Consider the following 18,459-nt stretch of genomic DNA (forward strand, 5'->3'; position numbering starts at 1 on the left):
CTCACACCCTGCTTCTCGCTCACTGAGCTCTGTTATCCCCATGTTTGCCCAGGTGCATAGATGCTGACTAATGATCTCCCTGAAAATGAGAGAGAGAGGCAGAGCCACCTACACTGCCAGGAGATACAGTACTAGAACCGGGCCGGGTAGGTCGGATGTGAAGCTTTTGGGGGAGGGGGGGAGTGGCAGAGAGATGAAGTCTGTGGAGGGAATTGTGTGCTGAGATGGGGGAGAGTGGTGCAGCCAAGCAGGGGTGGAAGTAAGATATGGACCACTTGTGAAAGAAAGCTGAACCCCGCACACCCCTAAGCAATGCACTCTGTACATATCACACTCCTCAACACTGCATTCTTTATGTAGCGCAACCCTGAAACCTGTACTCTGTACATAGCGAACTCCTGAAAGTGCACTCTATACATAGTGCATCCCTTAACTCTGCACTCTGTACATAGCACACCTGTAAGCCCTGCACTCTGTACACAGCGCACCCCTAAACTCTGCACTCTGTACAGACTGCACCCCTAAACTCTGCACTCTATACATAGTGCACCACTGGACTCTGCACTCTGTGCACAGCACACCCCTGAACCCTGCACTCTGTATACTGAGCACCCCTGAACTCTGCACTCTGTACATAGCACCCCTCTAAACCCTGCACTCTGTACACAGCACATCCCTGAACTCTGCACTCTGTACACATCGCACCCCTAAACTCTGCACTCTGTATAGAGTGCACCCCTAAACTCTGCACTCTATACATAGTGCACCACTGATCTCTGCACTCTGTGCACAGCACACCCCTGAACCCTGCACTCTGTGAACAGCACACCCCTGAACTCTGTATACTGAGCACCCCTGAACTCTGCACTCTGTACATAGTGCATCCCTTAAATCTGTACATAGCACACCTCTAAACCCTGCACTCTGTACACAGCACATCCATGAACTCTGCACTCTGTACACAGTGCACCCTTGAACTCTGCACTCTGTACAGAGTGCACCCCTGAACTCTGCACTCTGTGCACAGCACACCCCTGAACCATGCACTCTGTGAACAGCACACCCCTGAACTCTGCACTCTGTATACTGAGCACCCCTGAACTCTGCACTCTGTACATAGTGCATCCCTTAACTCTGTACATAGCACACCTCTAAACCCTGCACTCTGTGCACAGCATATCCCTGAACTCTGCACTCTGTAAATAGCTAATCCCTAAACTCTGCAAATAACCCACTCCTGATATTTATTACCCCTTGAGGATCCTCCCACCTCCCCCCTTGCGGATCCTGCCATTTGGCCACACCCACTGTTCAATGCAGTTCGGAGGGGGGGCTTGAATGAGTTCCTGCACCTGTTCTCCAAGAAGAAAAGCCCTGGATAAATTTACAGATACAACTGGCCCTTTGAGTGGTGGTCACATTGCCACCCCTATAGATAGATAAAACGATCATTGGCGTCATACTCTGGATCTGGGACTATGCAGGGACCATTAAATGAGTAGTCAGTCAGCCACAGCTCAAGGACCCCTTACTCCCCCTGGAGGAACCCTGGATGAGAATGGCTGCCTTCCAAATATTTTTGCCAAGTGGGATTTGACCTGTTATGCAAAGTATAGTTTACATGCTACTTCTAGGGATCTAATGACTCCTTCATGGATTCCACCTACATAGACAAACGTTGGCCTTTGTTCCTCTTCTGACGATGGAACTGTTACAATAACTCTATGATCACATTCTATAGAAACAACGCATGCTTTATTAAACTTTGCAACCTTGTTTTTCAAGCCGTTTTTTGTTTAGACTTCCTTTGAATCCTGGCATCTTCTGCCTCTCGGAATGTCTGCTGCGCTCTTCATCCTTTGTTGTCTTCACAGGTCAGACGGATCCTACCAGCACTCAGATCTGCAGCCTTTCCATCGGCTCCTGTCCGGCAATGTGTACCTGCAGCAATGGCATTGTGGATTGCAGAGGAAAGGGTCTCACGGCGATTCCAGCAAACCTCCCGGAAACTATGACTGAAATGTAAGTTCTTCCTGCTTTTATACTTTATAAATGAAACTCGTACTGAGGGAAATATGCAGGCCAACGTTCATCATGACCCCCTTTTTAAAAATGATAAATACCTGCCTGACTTTATACGTTACAGCATGTCCATTCTCAACCTTTTTACCAAGAGGGACCCTTAAAATAATTTTCAGGTCTTGGGGAACTCTTCTAAAACCAATTGATCAGGTGTCAGTGGGAAAAATACCACTTACAGGGGTTGCCAGTAGAACAAATGTCCCTTACATTGGAGGTCATTGGGAAGAATGCTCCTTACATAGGTGGTCAGTGGGTAAAATGCCCCCCTTACATTGGTGGTCACTGGGAAGAATGTCCCTTACATTGGCAGTCAGTGGGAAGAATGCTCCCTACATTGGTAGTCATTGAGAAGAATGCCCCTTATATTAGTGGTCGGAGGGAAGAATACCCTTCCTACAGTGGTGGTCAGTAGATAAAATGCTCCTTACATTGGTGGTCAGTGGGAAGAATGTTCCTTACATTGGTGATCAGTGGGAAGAATGCTCCTTACATTGGTGGTCAGTGGGAAGAATGTCCTTTACATTGGTGATCAGTGGGAAGAATGTCCCTTACATTGGTGGTCAGTGGGAAGAATGTCCTTTACATTGGTGATCAGTGGGAAGAATGTCCCTTACATTGGTGGTCAGTGGGAAGAATGTCCTTTACATTGGTGATCAGTGGGAAGAATGTTCCTTACATTGGTGATCAGTGGGAAGAATGCTCCTTACATTGGTGATCAGTGAGAAGAATGCTCCTTACATTGGTGATCAGTGGGAAGAATGCTCCTTACATTGGTGGTCAGTGGGAAGAATGTCCCTTACATTGGTGATCGGTGGGGAGAATGTCCCTTACATTGGTGTTCATTGGGAAGAATGCTCCATACATTGGTGGTCAGTAGTAGGAAGAATGCTCCAGATCCACTCTTGTCACCAGAACAAGGGGTATGGATAAATGCAGGGGATACCACCAATGAAGTAAAGTAAGGCCACTACCTCACGTGGCACTTGGTGTGGGGCAGTACTAAGGCTGGAGGGAGTATCCATACTGGACGCTTCATTCTCACTGCAGCTTAGTAACGTTTCGCTGTATACACAGTCCAGACCCAAAGCATACTGCAGAAATAGGAAGAGATAGCCCGCCCACTGCACACCTCGCCCGGCCCGAGAGGTTTGCAGGTAAAATCAGCCTCAGCTCGATTCATCCAGATCACGACTCCAACATGTTTCGCCCTACCCCAGGGCTTAATCATCGAGATCTCCATGAATAAGCCACAGGGGCGGGACGAAACATGTTGGAGTCGTGATCTGGATGAATCCAGCTGAGACTGCTTTTACCTGCTAACTCAGGCCAGGTGAGATGTGAGGCAGCCGGGTTATCTCTTCCTATTTCTCCCATATCTACGCTTCTTACTTGAATCACAGGGATCTTCTCCCCACAGAATTCTCCATACTTTTACATTTAGCGAGGCCATGCACAACTGCGTCATCTATTCACAGACCCATTCTTGGGATCTTTGAAAGGAAAAACTACAACTCCCATCTTCCACTGCGGCAGAGAGACTCATAATTCTCAATGGAACACAAGTACAGTGACGTCATTACGCATGTAGTCTATTTATAGTCTATTTATCAATTTGTGACCGCACTATGTATATATACGTTGTGGTTTGCCAGTGGTTTACCGGGGTTATGGCTGAAGCTATATCAGCAATAACCCCCGTATTTTTATTTTTTTTTTTTTCAGCCAGTGACTGGCTTCTTTTCTAAAGCGGTCCAAGAGGCTCATTAGATGCTGAATCACTTTCAGAAGCGGCAGGAGGGGATGTGCCTCCCTCCTGCCACTTGCCAGTGTTTCTCAGGCTTACTGTATTTACGAGCCCGAGAAACGATCTGCTGGTGCCGCCGGCTGGTCACGGAGGCAAAAGAGACCAGATCCTCTCTGGACGCCTCTATGGCCTTGGAGGACCGGAGTGACGTCATGACGTCACTTCCAGTCTAGAGCGGAAGTAAACAAATTATTATTATTTTTTAAGCTCAAGATTCAATTTTTTTTTTTTTGATCTTTTGCTTTTACGTAAAGGTAAAGGAGAGATTTGAGGTCTTTTTGACCCCAGATCTCTCCATACAGAGCACCTGTGATCCCTATTTCTATTACAAGGGATGTTTACATTCCTTGTAATAGGAATAAAAGTTATTAAATAAAGGACAGTTTTAAAAAAATAAATAAAAAATTAAAGCCCCTCCCATTCCTCAGTGGTCACGCGCAGAAGTGAACGCATACGTTTATGTAAACAGAGTTCGCACCACACATGTGAAGTATCACCGCGAACGATAGAGCGAGAGCAATAATTCTAGCTGTAGACCTCCTCTGTAGCTCTAAAAAGGTAATTTGTAAAGATTTTTAAATCATCACCTATGGAGATTTTTAAGTACCGTAGTTTGTCGCCATTCCACGAGCGTTAAATCATGGCATGTTAGGTATCTAATTATTTGATCTAACATCATCTTTTCTTATTTTACAAAAAAATTGGGGTATATATGACCGTTTTTTTTTTTTAATTATTTAACCACTTAACGTCTAGCCACGTAGATCTACGTCGGCTGACTTTGCGTGGTTATACCGGGATGATGCCTCTAGCTAGAGGCATCATCACGATACCGTTGTTTGAAGCCGACGGTCGGCTTTCCGTCGGTAACGACCGATGCGGCTCGGGAGCCGCTCGATCGTTACCCGGGGGGTGGGAGGGGACGTCCCCCCCCCCCCTCCTACCGCCTTCCGTGGCTTTGCTCGGGGCTCCCGTCCCACCGGGAGCCCCGAGCACCCAGCCGGCACGTCCGCCGGCTGGATGGAGTCCCGATGAATGCCGGAAACGGCATAGATCGGGTCTCCGATGACGTAACCCGGAGGCGGCGTCCATGACGTCACTTACGGGTTACTGTGCTGCAAAAGGCGGCAGATTTGAAAAACGGCTGTATGCAAAAATGCCGTTTTCGACGTTTTGCATACAGGGAAGTGTAGTGGAGGGGTCTAGGGTCTTTTAGACCCTCGATCCCTCCATAAAGTGTACCTGTCACTACATATTGGTGTCACAAGGGATGTTTACATTGCTTGTGACAGCAATAAAAGTGATCAGATTTTTTTTTTTTTTTAAAAAAACCTGTAATAAAGTTAAAAAAAAAGAAAAAATAGGAAAAAAAAAAAAAAAAAAAGCCGCCCCCGTCACCGTTAGCTCGCGCACAAAAAAAAACGTATACGCAAGTCGAGCCGCAAATGAAATCGCTGTTCAAACCACACATGTGAGGTATCGCCGCGATCGCCAGAGTGTGGGCAATAATTAAAAAAAAAGAGCTACACTCCAACTCTAAACTGGTAACCGTTAAATAAATTTAAAGCGTCGCAGATTGAGATCTCTATTGACCGTAGTTTGTCGCCATCCCACGGGGGGCGCAATTTTAAACCGTAACATGTTGGGTATCTATTTACTCGGCGTGACATGTTCTTTCACAATATACAAAAAAAATGGGCTAACTTTACTGTTTAGTATTTTTTAAATGCAGTGAAATGGGATTTTTCAAATTTTTTCCAAAAAAATGGCGTTTTAAAGACCGCTGCGCAAATACCGCGTGACAAAAAATTTTTCAATGACCGACATTTTATTCTCCAGAGTCTTTGCTAAAAAAAAATATATATATATAATGTTTGGGGGTTTTAAGTAGTTTTCTAGCAAAAAATACTGATTTAAACTTGTGAACAAAAAGTGTCAAAAATAGGCTCAGTGGTAAAGTGGTTAAATGCTCCTAATTTATTGCATTTAAAAAACCGCTGCACAAATATCGTGTGACATAAAAAAAATTGCTATTTTCTTCTCTAGGGTCTCTGCTAAAAAAAAATATATATATATATATATATATATATATATATATATATATATATATATATATATATATAATGTTTGGGGGGGTTATAAGTTATTTTCTAGCAAAAAATACTGATTTAAACTTGGAAACAAAAAGGGCCACAAAAGGTTTGGTCTTTAAGTGGTTATAAAAGCAAAATTTTTCTTTTTGCAATATACTATATGGTCTTTTTTTTATTTTATTTAAATGTTCTTAATTTATTTTCTTTTTTCTTTTAATGTTTAAATTAGAAGATTTTTAAGTACCGTTTTTAAGAATCCGCCTTTTTATTAGTAACCTTCAGCAGTCAGAGCTTCTTGAGTCATATCATGAGCCTTCAGATATGGATGACATCATAGTCTGAGCCCCCCCCAGTCTAATATCAGTGTAGGCAGGTGTTATTTTCCACCTTTTTTTTTTTTTTTTATTTTTTTTTTTAACGGACATCCTAGAGAAGCTTCTGTGCAGCACATGCACTTGGCAGACACTGATTCATCACCCCTTGTAAAGTTAAATGACCGTGAGGCTCCTGGAAGCTGAACAGAGGCCTGGCTCGCCATGTGTTGCAGAAGATCGGGGGGCCCCCATTTCCTCCTGTAATTACCTCCCGAGCTCTCTGTTACAGCTGATCTCCTCCACTGTCCGGTCCTCTCCGGGGGCTCCGGTGACTTCACCAAATACGCAGCTGCGATCCAACCGCCCGGAAGAGTCAGCCGAGCCTGAAAAACATTACACACGCTTTTATTATAACACCGAATCATTACACGGGCCCCCGCTGACACCCCTGAAATGTAATTGATGGAGTGTTGAGTCAGGTCATTGTGCTCCATGGGCGCAGCTGACACATCACCTCTTTCTCCGCACATCTCCGTCTCGGGACACTTAGTGCAAAATATTAATTAGCGAATTCCCAGGGGGGGGCTCTTTGAGGTTTTTAAGAAGGGCACTTTCAAAGGTGACCCAACTCTTCATGTAAAAGCAATCTTGGTAATCGGAAATTAGCTATGAAAGAGAAGATTAGTCATTTAGGTGTAATACCTGCCTATTATCCAGAAAATTACCCTCCCCCGCCGCTCTTGTTGTTGGAAATATACGCATGCAGTCATGGCGCAGAATGAGTCGCTGAAGTTAAATAGTCAAAATTGTATACACGACTTTGGCACATTTGTGTGAAAAATTAGTAAGGCTGTATTCCCGCCTGAGTGTAGCGTCTTTAAAAAATGTTTTCCGCGTTTTTATGCACGATTGTAGCGTATTTTCATGCACGACTTGCGCATTTTTATACAGCGTTTTTGAGCTCTGCCATTTTTTATTAGCCAATAGAGAAAACTATCATCTGTTGCATCATTTGTTGCTAGGCATTTCAGCTTTTTTAGCTTTTATTTTTTTTTTTTTTATTATTATTATTATTATTAATAATAATTTATTATTTATTTATTTATTTTTCATAAGGGTAAGGGGTTAGAGCTTTTTTAGCTTTTCTATTAGATTTTATTTCTTTTTTATTATTATTATTAATTTATTATTATTTTTTTTTTGTTGGGTTAAGGGGTTAGAGCTTTTTTAGCTTTTATTTCTTTTTTATTATTATTAATAATTTATTATTATGTTTTTTTTTTTTTTTGTTAGCGTAAGGGGTTAGAGGTAAGGTTAGGTTGGGGTTAGGATTAGGAGTTGGGGTTAAGTTTAGGATTAGGGGTATATATTTTTTTCTTTGGGTGTTACTACTTTTTTTTTTTTTCCAAAAAGGGGTGTTACTACTACTACTACTTGAGTACTAAGTAATAATAAATACATTCAATACATGAGTACTATAATTAACCCCTAACTTAAACCTCAAACTCTTAAAAAAAAAAAAAATACTAATAAATAGCAAAAAATAAAAATAACACTAAATAGTAATAAGTAATAAAAAATACATTCACTACATGAATACTAAATACTCATGTAGTGAATGTATTTATTATTACTTTGTACTCATGTAGTTAATGTATTTATTATTACTAAGTAATAATAAATAAATAATTAACCCCTAACTTAAACCTTAAACCCTTTAGCTATATATTACTTTTATATTTTTTTTTATTATTTTTATATTACACCCTAACACAAAATAGTATTAAGTAATAATAAATACATTCACTACATGAGCACTAAGTAATAATAAATACATTCACTACATGAGTACCAAGTAATAATAATAATAAAAAAAAGGTAACTTCTAACTTAAACCTCTAAAAACCCCTTAAAAAAAAGAAGCTAAACATCCTAACACAAAATAAATAAATTATTATTGTAATAGTATTTTTTTTTTTTTTTGGGGGGGGGGGGCGGTGGGGTTGGGTGTTTATGTATTATTATTTTTTTAGTATTAATAATAATACTAATAATAATAATGTTTTTAAGATTAGGGGGTTAAATATTATTTATGTATTATTACACATTATTCATTTATTTTATTTACGTATTATTTATGATGATTTTTGTTACTTCTGTATTTATTTTACATTTATTTATTCATACAGTATCTCACAAAAGTAAGTACACCCCTCATATTTTTGTAAATATTTTATTCTATCTTTTCATGTGACAACACTGAAGAAAAGAAAAAGTAAAGTAGTGAGTGTACAGCTTGTATAACAGTGTAAATTTGCTGTCCCCTCAAAATAACTCAACACACAGCCATTAATGTCTAAACCACTGGCAACAAAAGTGAGTACACCCCTAAGTGAAAATGTCCAAATTGGGCCCAATTAGCCATTTTTCCTCCCCGGTGTCATGTGACTCATTAGTGTTACAAGGTCTCATGTGTGAATGGGGAGCAGGTGTGTTAAATTTGGTGTTATCACTCTCACTCTCTCATACTGGTCACTGGAAGTTCAACATGGCACCTCATGGCAAAGAACTCTGAGGATCTGAAAAAAAAAATTGTTGTTCTACATAAAGATGGCCTAGGTTATAGGAAGATTGCCAAGACCCTGAAACTGAGCTGCAGCACTGTGGCCAAGACCATACAGCGGTTTAACAGGACAGGTTCCACTCAGAACAAGCCTCACCATGGTCGACCAAAGAAGTTGAGTGCAATGCTCAGCGTCATATCCAGAGGCTGTCTTTGGGAAATAGACGTATGAGTGCTGCCAGCATTGCTGCAGAGGTTGAAGGGGTGTGGGGGGGGGGGTCAGCCTGTCAGTGCTCAGACCATACGCCGCACACTGCATCAAATTGGTCTGCATGGCTGTTGTCCCAGAAGGAGGCCTCTTCTAAAGATGATGCACAAGAAAGCCTGCAAACAGTTTGCTAAAGACAAGCAGACTAAGGACATGGATTACTGGAACCATGTCCTGTGGTCTGATGAGACCAAGATAAACTTATTTGGTTCAGATGGTGTCAAGAGTGTGTGGCGGCAACCAGGTGAGGAGTACAAAGACAAGTGTGTCTTGCCTACAGTCAAGCATGGTGGTGGGAGTGTCATGGCCTGGGGCTGCATGAGTGCTGCCGGCACTGGGGAGCTACAGTTCATTGAGGGAACCATGAATGCCAACATGTACTGTGACATACTGAAGCAGAGCATGATCCCCTCCCTTCGGAGACTGGGCCGCAGGACAGTATTCCAACATAACGACCCCAAACACACCTCCAAGATGACCACTGCCTTGCTAAAGAAGCTGAGGGTAAAGGTGATGGACTGGCCAAGCATGTCTCCAGACCTAAACCCTATTGAGCATCTGTGGGGAATCCTCAAATGGAAGGTGGAGGAGTGCAAGGTCTCTAACATCCACCAGCTCTGTGATGTCGTCATGGAGGAGTGGAAGAGGACTCCAGTGATAACCTGTGAAGCTCTGGTGAACTCCATGCCCAAGAGGGTTAAGGCAGTGCTGGAAAATAATGGTGGCCACACAAAATATTCACACTTTGGGCCCAATTTGGACATTGTCACTTAGGGGTGTACTCACTTTTGTTGCCAGCGGTTTAGACATTAATGGCTGTGTGTTGAGTTATTTTGAGGGGACAGCAAATTTACACTGTTATACAAGCTGTACACTCACTACTTTTTCATTGTAGCAAAGTGTCATTTCTTCAGTGTTGTCACATGAAAAGATAGAATAAAATATTTACAAAAATGTGAGGGGTGTACTTACTTTTGTGAGATACTGTATATTATTACTATTTTATTTTTTGAATTTTTCCACTTGAGCAGAAAATCGCGCAAATACGCATGACAAAACGCGTAAATGCGCAAAAAAATGCGCCAATGATGTGTTTCTATTTATTTCTATGGGGGAAAAAAAAAAAAAAGACCAAAACGCTCAAATCCACCACATCTCAAAGCTGCTCTATTGGATGAAATGTGGTGAGTGTGGAGGCCATTGGAGGACAGTGACCTTATCTGGTGAGTGTGGAGGCCATTGGAGGACAGTGACCTTATCTGGTGAGTGTGGAGGCCATTGGAGGACAGTAACCTTATCTGGTGAGTGTGGAGGCCATTGGAGGACAGTGACCTTATCTGGTGAGTGTGGAGGCCATTGGAGGACAGTGACCTTATCTGGTGAGTGTGGAGGCCATTGGAGGACAGTGACCTCATTGTCATGGTGAAGAAACCAGTGGTGAGATGATTGGAGCTTTGTGACATGGTGCATTATCCTGCTGGAAGGAGCCAACAGAAGATGGGGACACTGTAGTCATAAAGGGATGGACATGGTCAGCAACAATATTCAAAAAAAGAGTTTTTTTTATGATGTGGGTTTAGTGACACTTTAAATATGTAATGAATTGTAACCCTACTGAGGCAAGTGTGCACGCCAGGAGATTTGACTTTTCTAGCTGCTTGCTTACTCCAGGGCTGCAACTCAGAAGTTATTGAGGTCAGAGAACCGTCCACTAATTATTGGTTTCCTTTAACTGTTATCTTCTATATGGATCTCATCACATACTTTTAGGAACTATGACCTTGTGATTTTTAGGATATTTTTTTATAGGGATGAAATTGAGATGACGCCATGTTTGAATCAGCTGTAAAGGAAAATGCTGCCTCTGATTTGTAGTTCCGTTAAACCCTTTAAAATGAGTACCGCCTGTTCTGTAATCTGCAGCACTAAAAATAATACACTGGATTTGATTTATATTCTCTCTTCTCTTCAGACGCTTGGAGCAGAATGGAATCAAGTCTGTACCCCCCGGAGCGTTCTCTCCATATAAGAAACTGCGCAGGATGTAAGTACCCCATTCTATAACTGAGTTAATTGAAATACTACAATGTGGCCACTAGATGGTGCTCAGGAGCATATCTGTTGCTTATTATACTCAGCACCATCTAGTGCCCATAATGTGAAATGCCCGCTTGATCAATGCAATAAATGTTGTAAAATCCATTCTTAGTGCCCCAGGTAACTATGTAGCCTTATTGTTACCCCCTGGTTAACTCTACTTAACATTATTGTTACCCACTAGTTAATCATATGTAGCCTTATTGTTATTCCCCAGTTAACACTGCTTAATATGATTGTTACCTCCTAGTTAATTCTACTTAACCTTATTGTTACCCCTTGTTAACTCTACATTTACTTATTGCTGTCCCCTAGTAAATTATACTTAGCTTTATTGTTCCCCCTAATTAAATTATCTTATTGTTACCACCTAGTTGACTCAACTTAGCCTTATTGTCACCCCCTATTTAACTCTACTTAGCCTTAATGTTATCCCCTAGTTACCTCTACTTAGCCTTAATGTTACCTCCTGGTTAACTCTACGTAACCTTATTGTTATCCTCTAGTTAACCTAATTTAATCTGATTGTTACCACGAAGGTAACTCTACTTAGCCGTATTGTTATGCTCTAGTTAACTCTACCTAGCCTTACTGTTACCCCCCTATTTAAATCTACTTAACCTTATTGTTATCCTCAAGTTAACTCTATTTAGCCCTATTGTTACCCTCTAGTTAATTTAATATGAGTGTTACCCCCTAGTTAACTCTACTAAGCTTTATTGTTACCCCCCCAATTAACTATACCTAACCTTATTATTGCCCCCCAGTAACTCTACTAAATCTATTTGTCCCCCCCCCCCTAGTTAACTCCACTTAAACTTATTGTTACACACTAGTTAATTCTACTTAGCCTTATTGTTACCCCCTTGTTAAATCTACTTATCCTGATTGTTACCCCCTAGTAGAGCTGCACGATTCTGGCCAAAATGAGAATCACGATTTTTTAGCTTGGAATAAAGATCACGATTCTCTGTGTAACAAAAAAAAAATTGGGATAACTTTACTGTTACGTTTTTTTTTTTTTATTCATTAAAGTCTATTAATTGCGTTTGAAAGACTGCTGCGCAAATACAGTGTGACATAAAATATTACAACAATCGCCATTTTATTCTGTAGGGTCTCTGCTAAAAAAATATATAAAATGTTTGGGGGTTCTAAGTACTTTTCTAGCAAAAAAAAACTGATTTTAACTTGCAAGTAACAAGTGTCAGAAAAGGGTCTAGTTTTTTAGAGGTTAAACTTCCTTTCTCCCAGGCAGCGGGAAGGAAAAGATACATTGTAATCATTTTGTTTATAGTTACTGGGAGACTTAATGCTGATAGGCGTTTGCCGGGAGGCTTTTTTTTTTTTCCACAGCTGTTCAGCTATGCAAAGAATCGAGCATATGTCAGGTTTAGATCGTCAGGGGGGGTGAATCGAGATCGCGATTTTCATACGATTAATTGTGCAGCTCTACCCCCTAGTAAACTTTACCTAACCTTACTGTTACACCCTCATTTAACGCTACTTAGCCTTTTTGTTACCCCTCTTTATAACACTACGTAATCTGATTGTTACCTCCTAGTTAACTCTACTTACCCTCCCCTTGATAACACTACATAATTTGAGTTTTACCTCCTAGTTAACTCTACTTAAACCTATTGTTACACCCCTATCTAACACTGCTTAGCCTTACTGTTACCCCCCAGTTAACTCTACCTAACCTTATTGTTACCCACTAGTTAATTCTACTTAGCCTTATTGTTATTCCCTAGTTAGCTCTACCTAGCTTTATCGTTACCCCCTAGTTAACTCTACCTAGCTTTATCCTTACCCCCTAGTTAACTCTACCTAGCTTTATTGCTACTTTATAGTAAACGCTACCTAACCCCATTTTACTCTACGTAACCTGCTTGTTTCCCTTAACAAACTCTACTCAGCCTTATCTTTACCCGTTAGTTACCTCTACTTAACCTCATTGCCCCCCCAGATAACTTTACTTAGCCTTAGTGTTACCTGCTAGTTACCTCTACTTAGCCTTATTGTTACATATACTGGTCATTGATTTAACTGATTACATCTCTCACTACTCTAGGACTGTTTATTGGCATCCTACGTTGACCCTTGTTGGTGACGTTGTGTTGGGTCATTCAGTTGTAAATGCCGCCTGATTAACTCCTTCATTCACTAATTATAAATATGTCTCAGCTAAAGTTCCCCGAAGTTCCACAGAGTCAGAGATTCGCTTTAATTGCAGATTCTTCAAATGTCACGCCAATGTATTCTCTCCTCTCTCATAAGCAGTCATCTCCTGCAGAGAGGACAGCGGGGGAATTACCTTAATTGCTTGGCCTGTCAGTTCACTGCCTGTCCTTCAAACTTCTCCGCCATGTTTTTAGCCCAAAAAGCCAATAAGTAACATTGGGGGGCAGGTAAGGCACTGAGCAGGTGAGAGACGTAATGCTGGCTCCCGGGGGTGTGGGGGTGGGGGGGGTGGGGTTGTTTTTTAGGGGTTGGGCTTGGCCCCTTAGTTCCAGTGAAGGGAACTCTTAAGGCGTCAGCATACCAAGATATTTTGGATAATTTCATGCCCCCAACTTTGTGGGAGGAGTTTGGGGATGGCCCCTTCCTGTTCCAACATGACTGCGCACCACTGCACAAAGCAAGGTCCATAAAGACATGGATGAGTGAGTTTGGGGTGGAGGAACTTGACTGGTCCTGACCTCAACCCAATAGAACACCTTCGGGATGCACTCTGTGCAGGCCAGTCAAGTTCCTCCACCCCAAACTCCCTCATCCATGTCTTTATGGACCTTGCTTTGTGCAGTGGTGCACAGTCATGTTGGAACAGGAAGGGGCCATCCCCAAACTCCTCCCACAAAGTTGGGGGCATGAAATTGTCCAAAATTTCTTGGTATGCTGACACCTTAAGAGTTCTCTTCACTGGAACAATGGCTCGTCCTATAGTAAAATGACAGTGGGCAGGGTCCCCTCTTGTTCTGGGACAACATCATATGGCGTCGCCCTAGTGTCACTGCTCTCGTGAACCCACGAGGTTCCTAGGACACGGTGCGACCCCAATCTTGGTGAAGAGCTGATGTGATCGACGGTGTCCAATCACAGCCAATCACATGTAAACATGGGAGTGCCCTTTATCGACTCTCCCTCCTGGCCTCACACTGACAGTGTGTAAGATGAGGAGAGCCTATCAGTGGCATCCCAAGAGGGTTAAGGCAGTGCTGGAAAATAATGGTGGCCACACAAAATATTGACACTTTGGGCCCAATTTGGATATTTTCACCTAGGGGTGTACTCACTTTTGTTGCCAGCGGTTTAGACATTAATGGCTGTGTGTTGAGTTATTTTGAGGGGACAGCAAATTTACACTGTTATACAAGCTGTACACTCACTACTTTACATTGTAGCAAAGTGTCATTTCTTCAGTGTTGTCACATGAAAAGATAGAATAAAAGATTTACAAAAATGTGAGGGGTGTACTTACTTTTGTGAGATACTGTATGAATGCTAAATGACAGGAAGTAGAACAATCAGCTTTTCCCTGGAGATAAGGTTGGATTGCTGTGCAGTAATCAGATTACAATTTGGTCAGGTTTTATAATAAAAGATCGCAGCAATTATAAAATCTAGAAAAGGCAGAGGAACATCAGCGCCGGATCACACTAGGCCAACTTCTGCTGGAATCGAGTCGCACAGGAACACGTAACAAAGAGAAATCGCATTATGTTCATTGGTGCCCATCCTAATCAATGCGACTCAGCACAGTGCGATTTTTGGAAAAGGTTCCTGTATTATATTGCTGTGACTCCAGTGCGATTTCAGCCCCATAGACTTCTATATGAACTCACTGAAGTCGCATCAGCATTAGATAAGAAGCATTTCTATGGGACTTTGATGAGATCAGAGTTTTTTTTTTTTTTTAAATCTCTCCTATCAGGTCATTCCTAACAACTCTCCTCCCAAGCACATTCCATTCGCACCTAAACACCTGCTCGTGCGTTTATGCTGCGTTTCTCACACGTAAATGCGCATTGCGCATAGGGCAGTCCTTTCACCCTAATGGGTTGTCCTACATGTGATCAACACCCCAGTGGGCGCTTTGGAACATTTGAAGTGCGTTTTGTTGCGCAACAAACGTGTGTTAAAACACGCGTCTGCTGACCGCCATTGGGGTTTCACTAACAATTAGGCTGCAATCACGTCTGTACATTTCTGAACGCACGGCAACCTGCACAGGAGTGATTAGGAGTGGTCCAAGAACAGAATCTTGGGGGACCCAGACAGAGAAGGGAGGAAGAGGAAGTAGAATTGTAAGTAACCCTTTACATTACACAGCCCCCCCATGGACTCCTTTACTTTACACAGCCCCCCCCCCCCATGGACTCCTCTACATTACACAGCCCCCCCCCCCATGGACTCCTCTACATTACACAGCCCCCCCCCCCCATGGACTCCTCTACATTACACAGCCCCCCCCCCCATGGACTCCTCTACATTACACAGCCCCCCCCCCCCCATGGACTCCTCTACATTACACAGCCCCCCCCCCATGGACTCCTCTACATTACACAGCCCCCCCCCCCCATGGACTCCTCTACATTACACAGCCCCCCCCCCCCCCCATGGACTCCTCTACATTGAAGAGGTGTATTTTACTGCGCTAACCTAATATTAGTAAACCAAGAAAAGTGCACGTGCAAACGTGTAATCAATTCTTAAAGTAATAAATAAATAAATATATCGATCCTGATGCAAATGGAATAAATAATGTAAACAATGAAGTCTAATTGTGATAAATCATCCACTAAAGTGCAAATGCAAATTTGTGAAAAATTACTTGCAATATATGCAAATCAAATAGATTATTAGTGCAAATTTATCCAATATGTGAATTAATATACATATAATTAATGACATTGAATTCAAAAATTAATTAATTAAAAATAGTCAGTGAATAAATACATAAATCTTTAAAGTGCAAAAACGTGCTCAAAAAGTCTCTGGTGTGCTGGATGGGATCGTGCGTGACGGTGGTTCTTAGGGTTCTACCACTCTGTGCCAAATGGGGTAAGGTAACACACTTACCAGATGGTGTGGATTCCAATGGCGTACGCCAAATGGAATCTATAACACTTTATGTTGCTGCTCCTGTATGTGGATACGAGGGTGGACGTTCTCCTCATGGATAAGGGTGGACACTCAGCATGGAAGAAAAAGATATATGCTCCTCATAGTGCAAAAAAGTTTTCCTTTTATTGAACTTGCATAAAAAACACAGCAATCTTCACAAACAATGTCCATATAAAAACTCCATAAAAAACCCCCAATCAAACTGCAGCTGATGCTTAAAAACTCTCAAGTGATAAAAACACACCAAAAAGAACTTAGGTGACACAGCAACGAAAAAAAACACAACTTGCCCCAGAAGATGATGGGGTCACTGTGCAAATAAACCGCTATTGAGCTCCTATGCTGCCTTGCGGCTGGGTATACCATAGGACGCTGGCTCTCTCCGCTCTCCTCGCCTGAACCCGGAAGTGAGAGTCTCGGCGTGCGGTCCAGCTACTGGCTCAAAGCGAGGCAACGTGCGTGCCAACTTGACGCGTTTCGTCAGAGTGTGACGTCTCCTCTACATTACACAGCCCCCCCATGGACTCCTTTACATTACACAGCCCCCCCCATGGACTCCTTTACATTACACAGCCCCCCCCATGGACTCCTTTACATTACACAGGCCCCCCCCATGGACTCCTTTACATTACACAGGCCCCCCCATGGACTCCTTTTCATTACACAGCCCCCCCATGGACTCCTTTACATTACACAGCCCCCCCATGGACTCCTTTACATTACACAGCCCCCCCCATGGACTCCTTTACATTACACAGGCCCCCCCCCCATGGACTCCTTTTCATTACACAGCCCCCCCATGGACTCCTTTACATTACACAGCCCCCCCATGGACCCTTTACATTACACAGCCCCCCATGGACTCCTTTACATTACACAGCCCCCCCCCCCACATGGACTCCTTTACATTACACAGCCCCCCCCCCCACATGGACTCCTTTACATTACACAGCCCCCCCATGGACTCCTTTACATTACACAGCCCCCCCCCCCATGGACCCCTTTACATTACACAGCCCCCCCATGGACTCCTTTACATTACACAGCCCCCCCATGACCCCCTTTACATTACACAGCCCCCATGGACTCCTTTACATTACACAGACCCCCATAGACCCCTTTTTTAACACAGCCCCCCCATGGACTCCTTTACATTACACGGCCCCCCATGGACCCCTTTACATTACACAGCCCCCCCATGGACCCCTTTACATTAAGCAGCCACTCCATGGACCCCTTTACATTACACAGCCCTCCATTGACCCCTTTACATTACACAGCCCCCCATGAACCCCTTTATATTACACAGCCCCTAAATGGACATCTTTACATTATATAGCCCCCCATGGACCCCTTTACATTGAACAGCTCCCCCATGGACCCCTTTAAATTACACAAGCCCCCCCCATGGACCCCTTTACATTACACAGTCCCCCCCATGGACTCCTTTAGATTACACAGAACCCCCATGGACCCCTTTTTTTTAACACAGCCCCCCATGGACACCTTTACTTTACACAGCCCCCCCATGGACCCCTTTACATTACACGGCCCCCCATGGACCCCTTTACATTACACAGACCCCCCCCATAGACCCCTTTTTTAACACAGCCCCCCATGGACCCCTTTACATTACGCAACCTGCACAGAAGTGATTAGGAGTGGTCCAAGAACAGAACCTTGGGGGACCCAGACAGAGAAGGGAGGAGGAGGAAGTAGAATTCTAAGTAACCCTTTACATTACACAGCCCCCCATGGACCCCTTTACATTAAACAGCCCCCATGGACCCCTTTACATTAAACAGCCCCCATGGACCCCTTTACATTACACAGCCCCCCCCATGGACCCCTTTACATTACACAGACCCCCATGGACCCCTTTACATTACACAGACCCCCCATGAACCCCTTTATATTAACACAGCCCCCCCATGGACCCCTTTTTTTAACACGGCCCCCCTCCCATTAACCCTTTTACTTTACACAGTCACCCAATGGACCCCTTTACATTACACAGCCCCCCCACCTACCTATGGACCCCTTTACATTACACAGCCCCCCCACCTACCTATGGACCCCTTTACATTACACAGCTCCTCCCAGCTCTCCCC

The 18,459-nt window shown here is 43.0% G+C and overlaps 1 protein-coding gene across 1 annotated transcript in view; it reads left to right on the forward strand.

Annotated features, from left to right (window-relative positions):
- SLIT1 (slit guidance ligand 1) overlaps nt 1–18,459 on the forward strand; it is a 546,950-nt gene that overhangs the window by 395,446 nt on the left and 133,045 nt on the right. The window contains exons 9-10 of the mRNA XM_082269259.1: nt 1,875–2,022; nt 11,097–11,168. Coding sequence (XP_082125385.1) covers nt 1,875–2,022; nt 11,097–11,168 — 220 coding nt within the window. The remainder of the gene's footprint in view (nt 1–1,874; nt 2,023–11,096; nt 11,169–18,459) is intronic.

The sequence above is a fragment of the Pelophylax lessonae genome (genome assembly GCF_965119305.1).
Source record: "Pelophylax lessonae genome assembly, chromosome: 9".
NCBI classification, from domain to species: domain Eukaryota; kingdom Metazoa; phylum Chordata; class Amphibia; order Anura; family Ranidae; genus Pelophylax; species Pelophylax lessonae.